The sequence below is a fragment of the Artibeus jamaicensis genome, unplaced genomic scaffold (assembly GCF_021234435.1).
Source record: "Artibeus jamaicensis isolate MK-2021 breed Jamaican fruit bat unplaced genomic scaffold, CSHL_Jam_final contig_1128, whole genome shotgun sequence".
NCBI lineage: Eukaryota > Metazoa > Chordata > Mammalia > Chiroptera > Phyllostomidae > Artibeus > Artibeus jamaicensis.
Window position 1 is genome coordinate 1,499,896 of NW_026521220.1, and position 15,229 is coordinate 1,515,124.

Genomic DNA, 15,229 nt, shown 5'->3' on the forward strand with positions numbered 1-15,229 from the left:
CTCCTCAAAGCAAATTCTCCATCCCTCACCCCCTGCCCGCCTCCGCCCCACCCACCCCCCCACCGAGTCCCCACTCTCCTCCACTATACCATGATCTACCTAGTCACCCAAAGTCAGATGTCCTTGCCTTTCTCATGTCATCTCACAGCTCACTCCTTCTCATTTCTAGGTTTCAGTATAAATGTCACCTCCTCTGAGACACCTTCCCTGCCCATGCACCCACCCCATACATCTCCATTTCAGCTCCCATAGGGCTTTTCACACATCTTGTAATTCTGTATTAATTTGGGCTATATACTGGTTTACCACTCATACACACACACACACACACACATACACACACACACACACACACACACAAAGGATGGGATATAAAATCCGTAAGGCAAGGGGCCCAACTGCTTGATTTATTATCTCCAGTCTGGAGGAAATTGTAGGGCATACACAGTGGCAATGAATATCTGCTAATGTCGAGCAGTCGAGTATTTTGTGAGGACTCACATCTGACATGCAGGTTTGCTTCTAAGGTCAGCGTGTGAGGCAACTAGAGTCATTATCATTGAAATTCCTTAGGAAAATGCCAAGTTGAAAACTGACACACCAGCTCATTTTCCTTTGAGGAGGGAACAGATCACTGTAAACTTGCACCCAGATAAGGCTTGTGTTTAGGGGCTGGGTATAGAAAAAAAGGTAGCTCAGTGGGGTCAAGTAAGGGGCCACAGGGTCCCTGAAGGAAAGGGGAGCACTCTCTCCTCACTCGTTTCTCTTTCAAAGTGCACAGGGCTGGGTCCCGTGTTAGATTGCAAGGGGACTTCACAGTAGCCCTGCCCTGACCTCCTGCTATATGCAAGCTCAAGCCTCAGGGCCTCAGGATGGCCCTGGACTGACAACCTCTTTGGGCTACAAGGAACCCAGGGGATTGCACAGCCCTAGGGATCCCAGCACGAGAAAGGCATGTCTAAGAGACCTTTATTCACGCCTCCACAATGGTGTGTACAGAAGAGGTTATGGGCTCTTCTTCTGGGGCACAGACTCTGCACTGCCAGGGTCATTCTCTGAGTCATCTTTACGTCTGGGCACAGGCTGGAACTTGAGCAGGACAGGTGGAGTGAAAATGGAGGCCTTCGCAGGAGGGGCTGGCGTCTCCTCGGTGTTGCCGGGGTCACTACAGGACTCAGGCCTGTGCAGCAGACAGTCAAGACATGTCCATGAGGTCGGACACCAGCACACAGGGCCATCAGAGGTACTCATGACAAGCCTGCCCCTGGGCTGTGGGATGGCTCTAGATGCAATTTCATATTCCCAGAAATCTCCCCCAAGAAGGTTTGTTCAAGACTGCTCATTGTAGCAACATCGTGAATGTGAAAACCTGGAAACATCTCAACGTCTATCAGGAACTAAAGTGTAGCCATGCAGTGGACTGTTCTAGAATCGTTTAAGGAATGAGGTAGGCCTGTATTCCCCAACAAGTAATGAAGACACCCCGATGATACAATAGTGGAAAAAAGCAAGTCGCTGAGAGGTACATGCAATAAGATCCTGCTTTGGTTAAAAATTAACGTGTATGTGTTGTCACTCTTAGCAGCAGGGGATTTTATGTATGCATTCTTGTACTGCAAATTTTTTCCCATAAATATGTTTTGCTTTTGTAAGTTTTTAAAAACCAGTTTACAATATCCCATTTTTGGTGATACATCATGAGACAAATGTTCACTCAGAAATCAATAGGTAACAAGAGCCTGAACACTGCCCCTGTTGCCCTGACTGGCGTGGCTCAGCTGGCTGGGCATTGATTGTCCTGACAAGCGAAAGGTTAGCAGTTCAATTGTCAGTCAGGACACATGCTTGGGCTGTGGGTTTGGTACCTAGTCGGGACATGTGCGAGAGGCAACAGATGGATGTTTCTCTACCTCTCTCTTCTCCCTCCCTTCTCTTCTCTCTAAAAATGAATACATTTTTATTTTTAAAAATCGTTCCCATTAGTTAAATATTTCAACAAGCAAGAATGGTTGAGTATCCCTGGCCGGCGTGGCTAGGTAGATGGAGTGCCAGCCTGTCAACCAAAGGGTCACCAATTCGATTCCCAGTCAGGGCACATGCCTTGGTCGCAGGCCAGGCCCCTGGTTGGGAGTGAGTGAGAGGCAACCAGTTGACGCATCTCTCACACATCAATGTTTCTACCCTCCCTTCCCATCTCTCTAAAAATACATAAATAAAATCTTTTTAAAAATGGCTGAGTAAATGATGTTTCATCCATACAATGAAGCATTTTGCATCTATTATTATTGGTGAATTTAAAAGGTATATTTCATGACATGGGAGGAAACATGAGAGCTGGCTACAAAACTGCCAGACAGGATGTTCCCAATCATGTAACAAGTTACTGTAAGAATACACACTCGTGTATCCATCGGAAGCCCACACCAAAAGACAAATTATTGGCTTTTGTTATTGACAAAGTAACAGCAATTATTTCTAGTGGTGGGAATCAGAGCGATTGGTGTCTTTTTTTTTGTGCACTGTTCAAATTGTCTATTTGCCATATTCTTTTACATATGGTTTTAGAATCTGAAAAAAAGGTCATCCTTTTGAATGCTGTTCATACCCTTTCCCTTGCAATTCTACTTCAGAAACTTAATCTGAAATTCTGGAATGGCTTCGCACATAAAGATGTTCAACCCAGCGGTAACCTAGGAAACACTGGGGGCACCTTCCACATCTCCCAGTGGAGTTAAATAAGTGACGGCCCTACATGCACCAGGTGTTCATTCCACAACCAATGGAACTTGTGTTCGAAACACTGTCAGGAAGTAGAGAACTCACCAGGGCCTTCATGCCATTGGGAAAAGGCAGGAGAAATAAAAAGGCACGTCTAGTAGAATCGCAACTTTGTAAAATGATGCCTAGAGAAAGCTGGAAGACATCTTGACAGATGCCCTGATGGCAACCCAGCCCTGCTCCACTATTCTGTGAGGACCTGATGGGGCTCAGTAATGCTCTACTTTTTCATTTTGCTTTGTAACAACATGGCAACAGTGTTTGCTGACCGCTCCCTTCTCTGTGACCCCAGCAGCCAGTGCCTTGCTGCCTTCCCACCCCACCGCCTTCTGATCTGATCGGTTAGCCGATTACGTTTCCACTTAGATGTAACTCATGAATCTACATAATCAAACTGATTATAAACATTTTTAGACACAGTCAGTTTTCCCACCTACTCATCTCCTTGGGGTCAGTTTCCAGGAATGAAAAGACTAGATCAGAAAATTTGGGAACTTCTATAGCTCCTGATATATTTTAACAGAATGCTTTTTTTTTTTTTAATTTTTAGAGAGAGGGGAAGGGAGGGAGAAAGAGAGGGAGAGAAACATTGATCGGTTGCCTCTCCTACTTGCCTTGACCAGGATGGAACCTGCAACCTGCAATCCGGGCTCCTGCCCTGACCGGGAATCAAACCAGCAACCTTTCGCTTTGCAGAATAACCGAGACATGCCAGTCAAGGCAACAGGTTGCTTCTCAGAAGGACTAAACCTTAAACTCTTGTATTTAAAAGGATACCATCCAGAAAGTAAAAGACAGAATATTTTCTCACAGAATGGGAGAAAATATTTGCAAATCATATAAAGGTCTTGTGTCTACAATATATAAATGTCTTACAACTTAAAAATAAAAAAAGACAACACATAACAAACACTAGGGAATGACTTTTCCAGCCCATGACTACACAAGGGTCCTTCCTGGCAGGGGAAGGCACCATCATAAAGAACATTTGTCCAGCCCTTGGCCACAGCACCACAGTGCCGGTCAGAAGCGAAGGGTGTGCTGGGCCAGGACAGCGCCTGGCCCCAGGGAGGCTCAGAAGTACACTTACCAGGGGAAGCCGGGGCAATGGAGTTTGTGCACCCTGTTTCCAGGCAGGTATGAGAAATGGAAGCCTCCGGGGTTGAGGACCAAGGGGGTCAGATCGACCATATGGCTGCGAGACAGGGCAGAGGGGGATCATCAGCTCCAGGATCTTCCCAGGTGGGGCCTCCCCGGTCTCAGAGGGCACCGCTCTGACGTGGGGACACAGACCTTTGAGCCCAGACTCCGCCCCTGGACAATGAGAATAAGCACTCGGGACTGTGGGGAGGATTAACCAGGAGATGGGGAGGAAACAGCAGCAGAGCGGAGCACCAGGCGTGCTCCCCACAGGCTCCCCTTTCCCTTGCCTCATGCCCACAGAAATTCCTTTTACCTCTTTCGGTTTGATGACTGGCCAGTCCAGTTTATTTTCACCTCAGAACTGGAAACTTCCATTTTCTCCATCTGCAGGGAACAAATGACATCTCAGGACAAGTTTGGGGGCCTCACCATGAAAGAAAAACCACCAATACAAGGACTACGAGAACTATGTGACTTTCATTCAGTCAGCAAATACATCAGGCTCATCCTCTGTGCCCATCTTGAGCTTGGTATTAGGAGGGGACAGGGGATGGGATGGGGGCTAGGGGCCAAATGAGAAGGTCCTCACCCAGCCTGGGGGATGGGAGGCTGGCCAGAGTGAGCGTGTAGGGTGAATGGGAGTCAGGAGAGGCAGGTGGTTAGGAAGGACACTACAGGAGAATGACACCAGGGAGAGACTCGGCAAGGGGGCCTGGGGTTCTCCACCTGCCCTTTGGCGGCCCCAGGATTCTGCTGGTGCCTTGCTCAGCTGAGGCTGAGCAGGTAGAGCTCTATGCCTTCAACCCCCTCCCTGACTCTTCAATCAGAGCAGCCCCCCTTTTATCACTTTATCCATTGCTGTTCCACCCCAGACTTTGCCTGAAGTCTTAGAAAGGGCTCTGCTGCTTAAGAACAAAGTTCTCAGAGTTCCCAGGAGAGCCGCTGGCTCCCAGCAGGGTGCCAGAGGCTGCCACACCCTACGCTGCATGGAGGGACGATGCACCCACTGACCGACTTGCTAGGCAGTGGAGGAAAGGGACCAAAGACCCTTGGCATAGCATAGACGGGGGGTGATGGGGCTGTCGCAGAGGCCGTGGTGGTAGCAGGTGGTGGCATCGGTGGAGGTGGCAGCAGTGTTGGTGGCAGGCATGGGGAGGTTGACTGGTCCCGCAAGAGGATGGGTTCCGGTTTTTTCACTTTAGGCTTCCTTCTCTTCTTCTTGGCATCTGTGACGAAAGGTGCACGTGAGTGCCTACCCCTTAGCCAGAACGGGGTGGAGTGGGAGCCAAACCTGATCGCGTGGGGTAGTCGGTCTCCCCAGCACAGAAGGGAGGCAGCCCCCTCAGGCAATGCCTATAACCACGTAGCAATGCTTACAACCACCTGTCCTGTGGACAGGCACCCACACGCGCCACCTCACTGACCCCACAACCATCCCATGTGGGAAGGGTACTTTCGTCTCTGTCTTCACGAAGAACCGGAAACTCCAACTGTATAGGCACAGGCAGACTTCACAACCAGGCCGCCCGATTTCGAGGGCAGGATTCCATGGGAAGTGATCGAGTGTCACTGCCACGGAGGGGGCCGGGCTTGGCCTGGGCAGGTGGGTCTGCTGCCACCGCAGCCAAGCATCGGGGAAAGCTCTCCAACCTAGCAGCACTGTTGAGTGTCCGGGCCCTGGACAGTGAGCCCGCTGACTATCCCCAGCCCCGGGGCCATCCTAGGGCTATGCGAAGGGCCCTTCTATAAGAAAACCCACATGGAGGTGGGCTTGCACCTTCCCTCAAGGAGGGAATTTTGAGGGGAAGGACCCTGGGACCTGTCGCCTCTTCTCTCTCCACGTTAGATCTTCCTGGCTATTTGTACTGTTCAAAACTGAAGACCACCAGTAGAGAGGGCATTAACAAGCTCCTCATTCCGCCCCTCAGAACAGCTCATCTGGAGTGATGAGAACCAATGCCAGGGAGCACTGTCCCGGAGGCTGAGAGCCTGCAGCCCAGAGCAACCCCGACCTGAGCTCAACTCTGGGCCCCATCACTTACTGTGTGACCTCGGCCCCCTGGGCCTGCTCCCTCTTCTGCAAAACATGGATAAATAACATCAGTGCTACCTCAGGAGGCTGTGGTAAAAGGTACACGTGCTGTGCACCCTGCCGCCGGATGAAATGGTGACACAGGGCCCTCACGCTCAGCATCATGGGAAGTGAGACACCCAGGGGAGCTGGGGCTCCCAGTGGGAAGAAAGAAAACAGCCCCCCCACCAGCACAGTCTCCCACTGAACACCAATACATCCAATGAACTGAACCCATATCTAATCCAGGTGTTAGAGCAACTGTCCAAGAAATGGAGGCCGAGGGAGACAAACCCACACCAGTGACCGAAACAACGGAGACAGATCTGAAAAGTGGGGTGCCCCGAAGGACCATGTCGATCTTCAAAGTCCATAGCAGGGGAGGGGATAAGTAAGAGCTTCCATCTCAAAGGGGACTTGAGCAGCAGCAGTGGCCACGTGTCCTCATGCGCCATCCCTGGGCAGTCACAGTATGGCCCTCTGTCATTTCACCCTCACAAGTGCCTCAGTATAGACACAAACTATACGGCCACCCTGGCGAAAAGGCACCTGAGAGGCCTGACACCCACGCCACCGTGTGGCCTTCTTGGGCCTGACATGACGGGCAAAGGTGGCCTTTGTGACCTCCTGGGAGGTCTGACTATGGACCAAGTGTCAGCGAATGATAGGGAACTGGTGTCAATTACATCAGGTTTGACACTGTGATCATGTCAGAAACTGTTTTGGATTTTTTTAACTTTTATTAAAAAGCATTCTAAAGTATTCGGGAAGACAGTGATGTCTGAGATTTCCCTAAAGTGCCCCAGAAAAAGCAAACGGGGGTCTAGAGAGTGCAAGGAGCATGAGCAGGGCAAGATGGGGCAGTGGCGGCGGCTGAGTGATGGGTACCTAGGTGCTCACTGCAGCCTCCAGTGTTGTGCACGTTCATGTTCCTAACGCAGATTTCGGGACACGGGGTCCTGGGTTGGGTTTGCTGGGCCACTGGGCCAGGCAGAGGTGCAGCCTCACCCTGGGAGTAGAGGTGCACGCGCTGGATGCTCCTCTTCAGGCGCTGCAGGCGCTGGTGCATCTCGTGGGCGCCCATGCTGTTGCAACAGTTCAGCTCCCCCTGGACCGCACAGAAGAACTTGGCCTGCGACAACAGCCAGAGAGGTAGGTCAGGTGGAAACTGGACGGTAGGGCCCTCACCACCACACTCCCCAAGCTGGGTGGCCTCGGGCTTCTGGAAGACCCGGCCCAGCAACTCTAGCTAGTGCCTCCTCCCCATCCCCAAGCCCCGCTCCAGAGGGCAGGTGGGGGAGGTGAGAGCTCCGGCCCTTGTCATCCCCACCCCGTGCCCTGCAGCGCCGGCGGCCCGCACCCAGAGGAAGGAGAGAAGCCCGCGCTGCTCGCACTCTGCCTGCTTGCTCTTGCGCACCACCCTCTCCGCCAGCGCTGGGTTGCGGTCCAGGCTGCGGAAGAGGCGGCGCAGTGCGCGCTCTGTGTAAGTTGTCGCCTGCCTCTCGAAGTCCTCCTCGGAGATGAGCTGGCAGAAGGTCACACTCTGAGGGAACTCGTGGTCGAACTCGTCCAGGACCTCCATGCAGGTGGGGCTGCGGGGCGGGCCAGACCGCCTGCAGGGCGGAGCTGTAGGGATTAGGGCCCCTGCAAAGGCGGGTGCGCTGGTCTCAGGCAGTGGGCGTTTGTTCCCCTAGCCGCCACGCCACCGCCCCAGCGCCCCCACGGGAGGAGCCAATCCGGAGAGCCGGCCGCACGTGACAATGCCCCTGGCTCTGGGGGAGCGCTCTCTTGCCTTCAACGGGAAGGGCGAATGCCACTAGCCACTGCGCTGGGCTAGATCCCCACGGAGTGTGGCAGGGCTTTGGTCCGGGCCCAGCTTAGGGCCACACAGAGACTACGGCCAGGGCCAGAACCTTCCTACTTCCTCGAAGCCCTCATCCTTTGCCCCGCCTCCAGGCTCTCCCTATCCCTGCGGCTGTACCCCCTTCCTCATGGTCTGTACTCTCCCAGTCCTCCAGCCAGCGCCCTGCTTCTCCCACAGACAATGGCCGAAGGGCTTCACTCTGCCCAACTTTTCCAGCCTGGGACGTTTTGCCCCCTTCCTGTGTGGTATGTGAGAACCGGAGCCCATTCCCAAGCTCCAACTCCCCTTCCCATCCTGTGGGAATATGATGAAGGTAGCACTGTGAGACCTTGGGAGGTGGGCCAGCTCCCCGGTCAAGAAAGGGCCAAAGAAAAACTATTTGACACGAGCCCAAACTCTAAACAAGCGTGGAGGACAGCTAGTGTTTAGATCTCACAGTGTGCGCCCTGGCAGCCCCTCCGTCCCCCGCATGCTTGCTTGGTTTTCTGTACTTATGTAACCCCGTGTGGCAGAAAACCTCACCAGCCCGCCACCCTGGAACACAGTAAGTCCAAATAAACCCATGTCTTTCACAGCCACTATTTTGGCTTCCTCTGTTTACTTCTTTGGAATTGGGCAAGTTTTCTGAGACCTCAACTCTTTACATATACTCTCTGGCATCAAAACCGCTCTTCTCCAACCTGTCCTCTCTCCCCCTGATATAGAAGGCAGTTATGCAGACACGAGCAGAGGAGGAATGGTCGGCCAGGTACATAAGGACACCAGGGAGGAAAATCCTGGGTGCCTAGCAATAGACATCTGTGGGTGGGACCTTGCCCCCAGGTGACCTTTCCTCTGGCAGCACATTGCTGGCCCTGCAGCCGGGACCCTCCCCTGACCTTTCCTCCCCTGGCGTGTTGCTAGTCATGTGGTAGACTTTCTCGGAAGAGGAACGAGGGGGCAGGAGAATGGCCTCATTCGACCCCCATACAAGCCCTCGCATGACTACTCCTTTAAGCATCAAGCTTGCATCAAATAACCTGAGGAATAGAGCCTTGGATCTGTTGACCAGAGACAGAGTTTTGCTCAAACTAGAGACAACATCCGGGCATCAGTTGTGTTTCAGCTCCAGGCACGGAAAACCAGCAAAACCAGGTGACCGGTCAGTGGACGCCTTGATGCTGAGGAGACACACCTGGAAAGCTCATATATATATTCTATTGAGAACCTCTGCTGACCCCCAGACCCCCAGATAAAAGCTCTTTAAGACTCAGGACCCAGTGTGCACACACCCCCTCTCTAGAGCATGCCAGAGCTCTTTCCCCACTCCTACCACCCGGCGCCTTTTGCCTGCCTTTTTCCAAACCTCCAAGGGCCCTTGCGTTTGCCTCTGAAACTTGCTTCCTGAGCCCACACAGCTCAGCTGGCTCACTTCTTCCACAGCTCACTTCTTCTACCCCTGTGACTTTCTAAATAAACTCTTGCTTGTTTTTGAGTCTTGGCTCTGAATTCTTTCTTAGTGAAACTCAGCCAAGGTCTCACATCTGCTGCTGTTTTGACATTAACACCCCTTCATAACCACTTCTGTGCCATATCCTCACTGTTACTTCTCTGCATCTCGAGCTGCAACTTATGCATTGCAGAAGGGCCTGCCTCCCCCATACCATCTGGATGATCTCATTCACTTCTTGGTCACAACCCAGAACTGCCTTAGCAACCCTAACCTGCATCTCAGACTCAGGCCTTCCTTGGGCTCCAGACCCATGTCCAGCGTCTGCTGGGGACATTTCTTGGGCATCTCATGTTAAACACATCCAGATTGGCATGCAGTATTTTTTTCCCTCTCCTACTTAGTCAGTGGCCGACACCACCATCCACCCCAGCCACAAATAAGGGGCGTACATCCTGGGCTGCTGCCTCCCTGTCTCCTCCGCACATCTCCCTCCAACCTCCACTCCCAAACCAGCCCTGAAAGCCATGCAGCGCACCAGAGAAGCCTAATGAGATATTTCACCTCCTGCCTATAAAGCCCCAGCCCTCAAAGCCTCAGCTCTCCTCCTCACAGACAGCAGCACTCACTTCCTCCTGCTTTAGAGACAACCAAGGAGGGAGATCTGGCCTGTGTGTTTGCCTAGGGGTGCAGGCAGATACACCTGAGTTCAAAGATCCATTCTGCTTCCTGACCCCTGTGACTTACAAAATGAGACTTTACTTTAAAATACATAGTGTGTGTTGCCCTGGCTGGTGTGGCTCAGTGAATCAAGTACCGGTTTGATTCCCTGTCAGGGCACACACCTGGGTTTCAGGCCAGGTCCCTGGTGAGGGGCACACGGTAGGCAACTGATGGATGTTTCTCTCACATGTCAATGTTTCTCTCCCTCTCCTTCTCCCTCCCTTACCCTCTCTAAAATTAAATAACATTTAAAAAATAAAATAGCCCTGGCTGGTGTAGCTCACTGGATTGAGCGCGGGCCTGCAAACCAGACAATCGCGGTTCGATTCCCAGTCAGGGCACATACTGGGGTTGCAGGCCGGTTCCCTGCAGGCCAGTTCCCAGCAGGGGACGCAAGAAAGGCAACCATACATTGATGTTTCTCTCCCTCTCTCCTTCCCTTCCTCTCCAAAGATAAATAAATAAAATCTTTAAAAAATAATAATAATAAAATAAAATATATAGTGTGTGCCTTTTTATAAACAGAACAAGCATCCTTTAAGGGGTCAAGCAGACCACTGATTAACCTTCTGACCACGTTCTGCTATTGTCACTTCACAGTCTCTATGTTTACTCGTATTTTTAAAAGGTGTACGGGGCACTCTCTGTGCTGGGCGCTGCCAAGAGATTAAAAACAAAAAAAGAAATAAACAAAAAGAAATACATGGTCCCTGCCCTCAGGGGTTCCCAGTCTAATGAGGACTTCAGCCAGGAGGAGAATATTTCCATCTAACAGGCTCTGCTGAAGAACACTGGATGCTGTTGGAACCAGATAAGGCTTCCACTGGAAGGCAACATTTAAGCAGACCCCTGAGTCCACCAGCAAGGGCTTCTGCTGACGGGTACAGAATCTTACAGGAGTTAGTGTGGCCACCTCCAGCCATGGCTCGGTGGACAGGCCTGAGCCAGGTGGCCTTGGGATGGAGGGAGGGAAGCATGCGCCACTGCCCCTCATCCTCCCCATGAACACAGGGCTTCTACCCCCAGGGTGGAGGTGAAACTGGTATCAGCCAGGGTTAAGAGGTATAGCCAAATGCCCATCTAGAATCTGGGCTACCTCTCAAGGGGACAGGATTCCATGACTGTCATTGGGCACATAAAAACCTTGTGCATTGTGTCAGGCCCTGATGGTGGAGGTGGCCCTGCCAACATGCCTGCAAGCCAGGCTCCTTAGCAGCTCAGCTCCAATCCCCCCAATTCCAGCTGAGAGGGTGGACATGCCAGGCATCTCATAGTCCCTCCTGCAGGCTCAGGGCAGCGTATCTCTCTGTAAGAGAACAAAATGGTACAGTTGGTGGGGATCACCTGCAGGCTTCATATCCCAAGGCCACCTGCCCACCCCAAATAGTGCTGCTCCTGCTGAGAACCCAGGAAAACATTCTCTTCAGGCTCTGCAGGGCTTGGTCCAGTTCACCTCCACATGGTCAAGGGTGAGCTGGGTCTGAGCCTGCCTCAGACAGACCCTCCATGCAGAGCAGTGGGCCTCTATTTCTCCACAAGACCATGACCAAACCTGGAGTTTCCAGTCTTACCCAGGGTGCTGGTATGAAAGATCCTCTTCAAACCAGAGCTTTTCTGAATCCAGGGCCTCTGACCCCACGCTGTCCAGCCATGACCCCGATGGAAAGTTTATGGGGTCATGAACAGCTCCACACTCACCTAATTCTCTGACAGAGGGTCCAGCCCAGCTCTGCACCTGTACCTGACTGCTGGGAAGTGGAGTGAGGCAGCAAAACCTCCTCGCCCCAGGTGCTGTGTGTGGTGGGCTGGACCTGACTGATGCCCTTTCATCATTGCACTGCTTCCCAGCAGCCCACAGTAGTGCAACAGGGAAAGAGTGTCAGGCAGGCCTGCCAGTGCCCTGGTCTCCTCTCCGGTGGTCGGTGGGTGGGGATCTCAGACCAGGAATGCAGGCCTAACAGGGAGGGGCTTCTGCCTGGGGGAAGGGTACCCTCTGACCCCAGAGGCCCAGGCCTGGCCAGGATCTCAAGTTTCCATGGAGAAGAGAGCCAGCAGAGCAGGGGGGAGGGGAGAACCTGCAAGCCCAAGGGGCTCCGCCTAGGGAGGAGGAGATGAAGTGTGGGGGAGGGGGGTCCCCAAGGTTGGTCCCAGATGCTTTGACAATACCATTGCACTGCTTCTCAGAGCACAGTAGTGCAACCTCGTCAGAGCACCTGCAGCCAGCAGTGGGGGACCCCCCCCACAACAATACACATAGGGTGGGGAGCTCAGTTGTGGGTAGATGGGGCTAGAGGCCCTTGTCCTGGACATCAGGACCAAGAGGGGTGATTTCCGGGGGGAGGGGGGTCTGCAGTCCTCAGGGTCCTCGACCCCAGGGCACCCAGACCTAACTCAGCCTGCTCCAGCCAGAGGTGGACAAGAGACCCCCAAACTGAAAGGTAGTTCCAAACCAGTGGCGGGAGTGGAGGGGAGGAAGGAGCGCACACACAAAGGAGAGGGTCCCGTGCTCCACCACAGACCGACACCCACTCGAGCCTGAAGCAGGGGTGGATACGGCGCAACAACCCTATGCCCTCACCCGGCCCTGAGGCTCCCAGGAGAAGGCTGGCTCCGCTTGGGGACGACGCTCTCCTGCTAGCCCAGGCCCCCATCCCTGGCCCTGGCCCCCAACTTGGGTTCCGCGTTTTGTCCTAACAGATTTGCTGCCCGGAGGCCCAGAGCGCAGCAGAGGAACAGGACAGGGTGGGGTGGGGAGTCCCGCCCTTCTAGAGTGCCCTGCCTGGAGAGGGCTCCTGGGGTCCAGGCTGAGCCCCTCCACACAGACCTGCCAGTTAGGGCCGCCCTGCCAACTCCCAGCGACCTGCGACGCTTCTACTCACGCGGCGGGACACCCCTTCCTACTCTGGCCCGGGCATGACGAGGGCGGTTAGCAGGAGAGAGGTCCGGGCAGACGTCCGCCCCCGTAGTCTCCACCAGGACGACCCCGCACCTCGTGGCGCCCTCTTGTCCGCCGGCTCCATCTTTAACCCGCTGACAGTCGGAGGGGACGCGCCCCCAGCTCCTGAGCATAACGCCGCGTTCATTGGCCGGCACCGGAGCGGAGCTTTGCCTCCCTCACAGCGATTGGCTAAGACTGGAGCGATTTCAAAATAGCCTCCGGGCTGGGATTGGCGGTGCTGCGGCCAAGTCTAAGGCTCGGTGGTTTCAACAATGAGTTCTACGAACACTTTCTCCCCATTCATAACTTATCAAAAGAAACTTTGCCGCCTTTTCTCTGCTCCGGTGTCTGCGAATTTTCTAGCTGGGAGGACAAGAGGACTTGGAAGTCCAGTGGGGGTCCCCAGCCCAGCAGCTGAGCCCACAGAGGATGGGGTTACGACCTTTGGGAAATGCCCGAACCCATTCGGTACAGCCCGTGGTAGAGCAGAACTGCAGATCTGCTTCGTTTTCTGTCCTGATACTGCTCCCTGTACCTCACGGACGCGATATTCACCTGCGTCGGGCTTTCTGGCTGCGGTAGCCCTCACTGCCACTCTCCCACCACCCCCTCGCATCGACCGCTTCCACCCGAGTGGAATTTGCCAGAAGCCACCCGGGTAGGCCTGGGCTGTGGAGCCCTGTGGATCTGAAGGAGGTACCGGGAAGGGAGAGTCGGCTTGGATCCCTGCGTGACTGCGATCCACTTTGTGGATAAGCACGCACTAAGTGCTACCCTCAGCTGATGACCTGGAAAGATATACATCCACTGGCCCTCACATAGCTTCGGGGAGGGTGTGTGTGCCTGTGTGTGTTGGGGCGGTGGCCAGGAACGGGGTGCTTAGGGCCCTCCTGTTTCATTCTCTCAACCCAATGGCTGAAAGCAAATGTTTTTGAGGCAGGCAGAGCTAGGTTTGAATCTTTATTAACCATGGTTGCTTCCTCTGCAAAATTAAGACGGTAAGTGGACCTGCTTACAGGGTTACTGCCGGGAGCAAATGAGAGGCTGTTTAAATCGTTGGCCCAGCATCAGGCGCTTCCTGTTCAATAAAGGAGAGCTCTGTTGCTGCTGCGGTTTTAATTTTTGGTTTTGTCCTGAATTCTGCCCTGAGCCATCTTACCTGCTCCCACCTTGGTTTCCCAAAGGTTACTATAACAATACATGTATGCACTGTTTGATTCTGCTCTTAATTAACACTAAGCATTTATGGTGGTAAGGAGGTAATAGGTAGAGGGGACTCTTACAGCCAGGAGGGGCCAGGGATGGACCAGAATACCCCCTCGGATGGGCAGAGGGGTCCACATGATTGGTGTCCCGCCCACAGCCCCTTGGCAAATCAACACTACTGAAAGGATGCTCCCTGCCAGCACCTGCAGCTCTTCCTGAGGGCTTGATTCTAGCCAAAATAAAGCCTTCACTGTACACTTCCCAATGTCCAGAGTAAGTCGGAAGTGCTACAGAATAATTCCCCCACCCACCAATCAGCTCTCAGCCAATGAGGGCAGATACACTGGTTGGATAACAACCTGCCCCACCACCCCACCCCCCGCCCCGCCTTGCCCCTTGGTTGGGATAACTTGGATGCTTGTTCCACACTGGGTCCCAGAACTCCCCATGGAATTAAGCTCCAGTTTCCCACAGGGGTTACCTGCTCAACAATGCCAACTTCACCGGCTGCCTTTCCTTCCCCTCTCACAGCCCCACTCCTCTACCCCAGTGTTTTCTGGGATCATCTCCCAACATTCTGTACTCCAATCCTGTCTCAGGTCTGGTGATTGATGGGAGAGGAATGTAGACTTGTACACGAGGCCCAAGAGGTTTGGCGGTGGAGAGGTCAGGAAGAGGTCTGTGTTTGAGCGGAGCAGGAGCTCCTGGGAGAGAGGGTAGGGGGCAATGCGTCTACATAGGACCTCCCTCCCCTCAGGCCTCTAGAGCTTTTCTCCCACCCCCATAAAGTCCATTGATTTCTCAGATGTACGGTGCTCTGCCCACACTTCTCCAAGACTCCTTCCAATCAGGTGCTACCCTCAGCCTCTTCTGGGACTTTTACTGTCATTCAGAAAATGGCACCCTCTTTCCCTACCTGCAACCTTAAGCCCCTACCCTTCTACACAGCCCCACCTGGATGTTTAGAAAATCCAAGCCTGTTATCTCCTCCATGGCCTCTAGAGGTCACCACACTCAGCAGAACTGTTTACTTTCCTTTATTAGTGCCCTCCTATTATTGTTCCTGCCTTTAAATTA

General features: G+C 53.3%; 1 protein-coding gene across 2 annotated transcripts; it reads right to left on the bottom strand.

The window, feature by feature from the left end:
- Positions 1 to 952: 952 nt before the first annotated feature.
- LOC119038917 (uncharacterized) lies at positions 953 to 13,017 on the bottom strand. Of its 2 annotated transcripts, XM_037131488.2 has the most exons (8): positions 12,888 to 13,017; positions 11,152 to 11,314; positions 7,353 to 7,636; positions 7,001 to 7,124; positions 4,933 to 5,147; positions 4,235 to 4,305; positions 3,869 to 3,973; positions 953 to 1,180 (listed from the first exon to the last, which is right to left on the bottom strand). In XM_037131488.2, the coding sequence occupies exons 3-8, from the start codon at positions 7,572 to 7,574 to the stop codon at positions 1,006 to 1,008; spliced, it is 912 nt and encodes a 303-aa protein (XP_036987383.2). In that variant the 5' UTR covers positions 7,575 to 7,636; positions 11,152 to 11,314; positions 12,888 to 13,017; the 3' UTR covers positions 953 to 1,005. The 2 variants fall into 2 exon arrangements, with proteins under 2 accessions (XP_036987383.2, XP_053520208.1); XM_053664233.1 differs by lacking the exons at positions 11,152 to 11,314; positions 12,888 to 13,017 and adding an exon at positions 8,876 to 9,097 and having other exon boundaries at positions 6,881 to 7,124.
- Between the last annotated feature and the right edge of the window lie 2,212 nt (positions 13,018 to 15,229).

Excerpts from the sequence above, each read along its gene's own strand:
- LOC119038917 (XM_053664233.1), bottom strand. The coding sequence starts at position 7,574 with ATGGAGGTCCTGGACGAGTTCGACCACGAGTTCCCTCAGAGTGTGACC. Across the intron at positions 7,125-7,352 it reads GGCTTCTCTCCTTCCTCTGG|GCCAAGTTCTTCTGTGCGGT; the intron begins GTGCGGGCCGCC and ends CTGTTGTCGCAG. Across the intron at positions 4,306-4,932 it reads CTCCACTGCCTAGCAAGTCG|ATGGAGAAAATGGAAGTTTC; the intron begins GTCAGTGGGTGC and ends TGTTCCCTGCAG.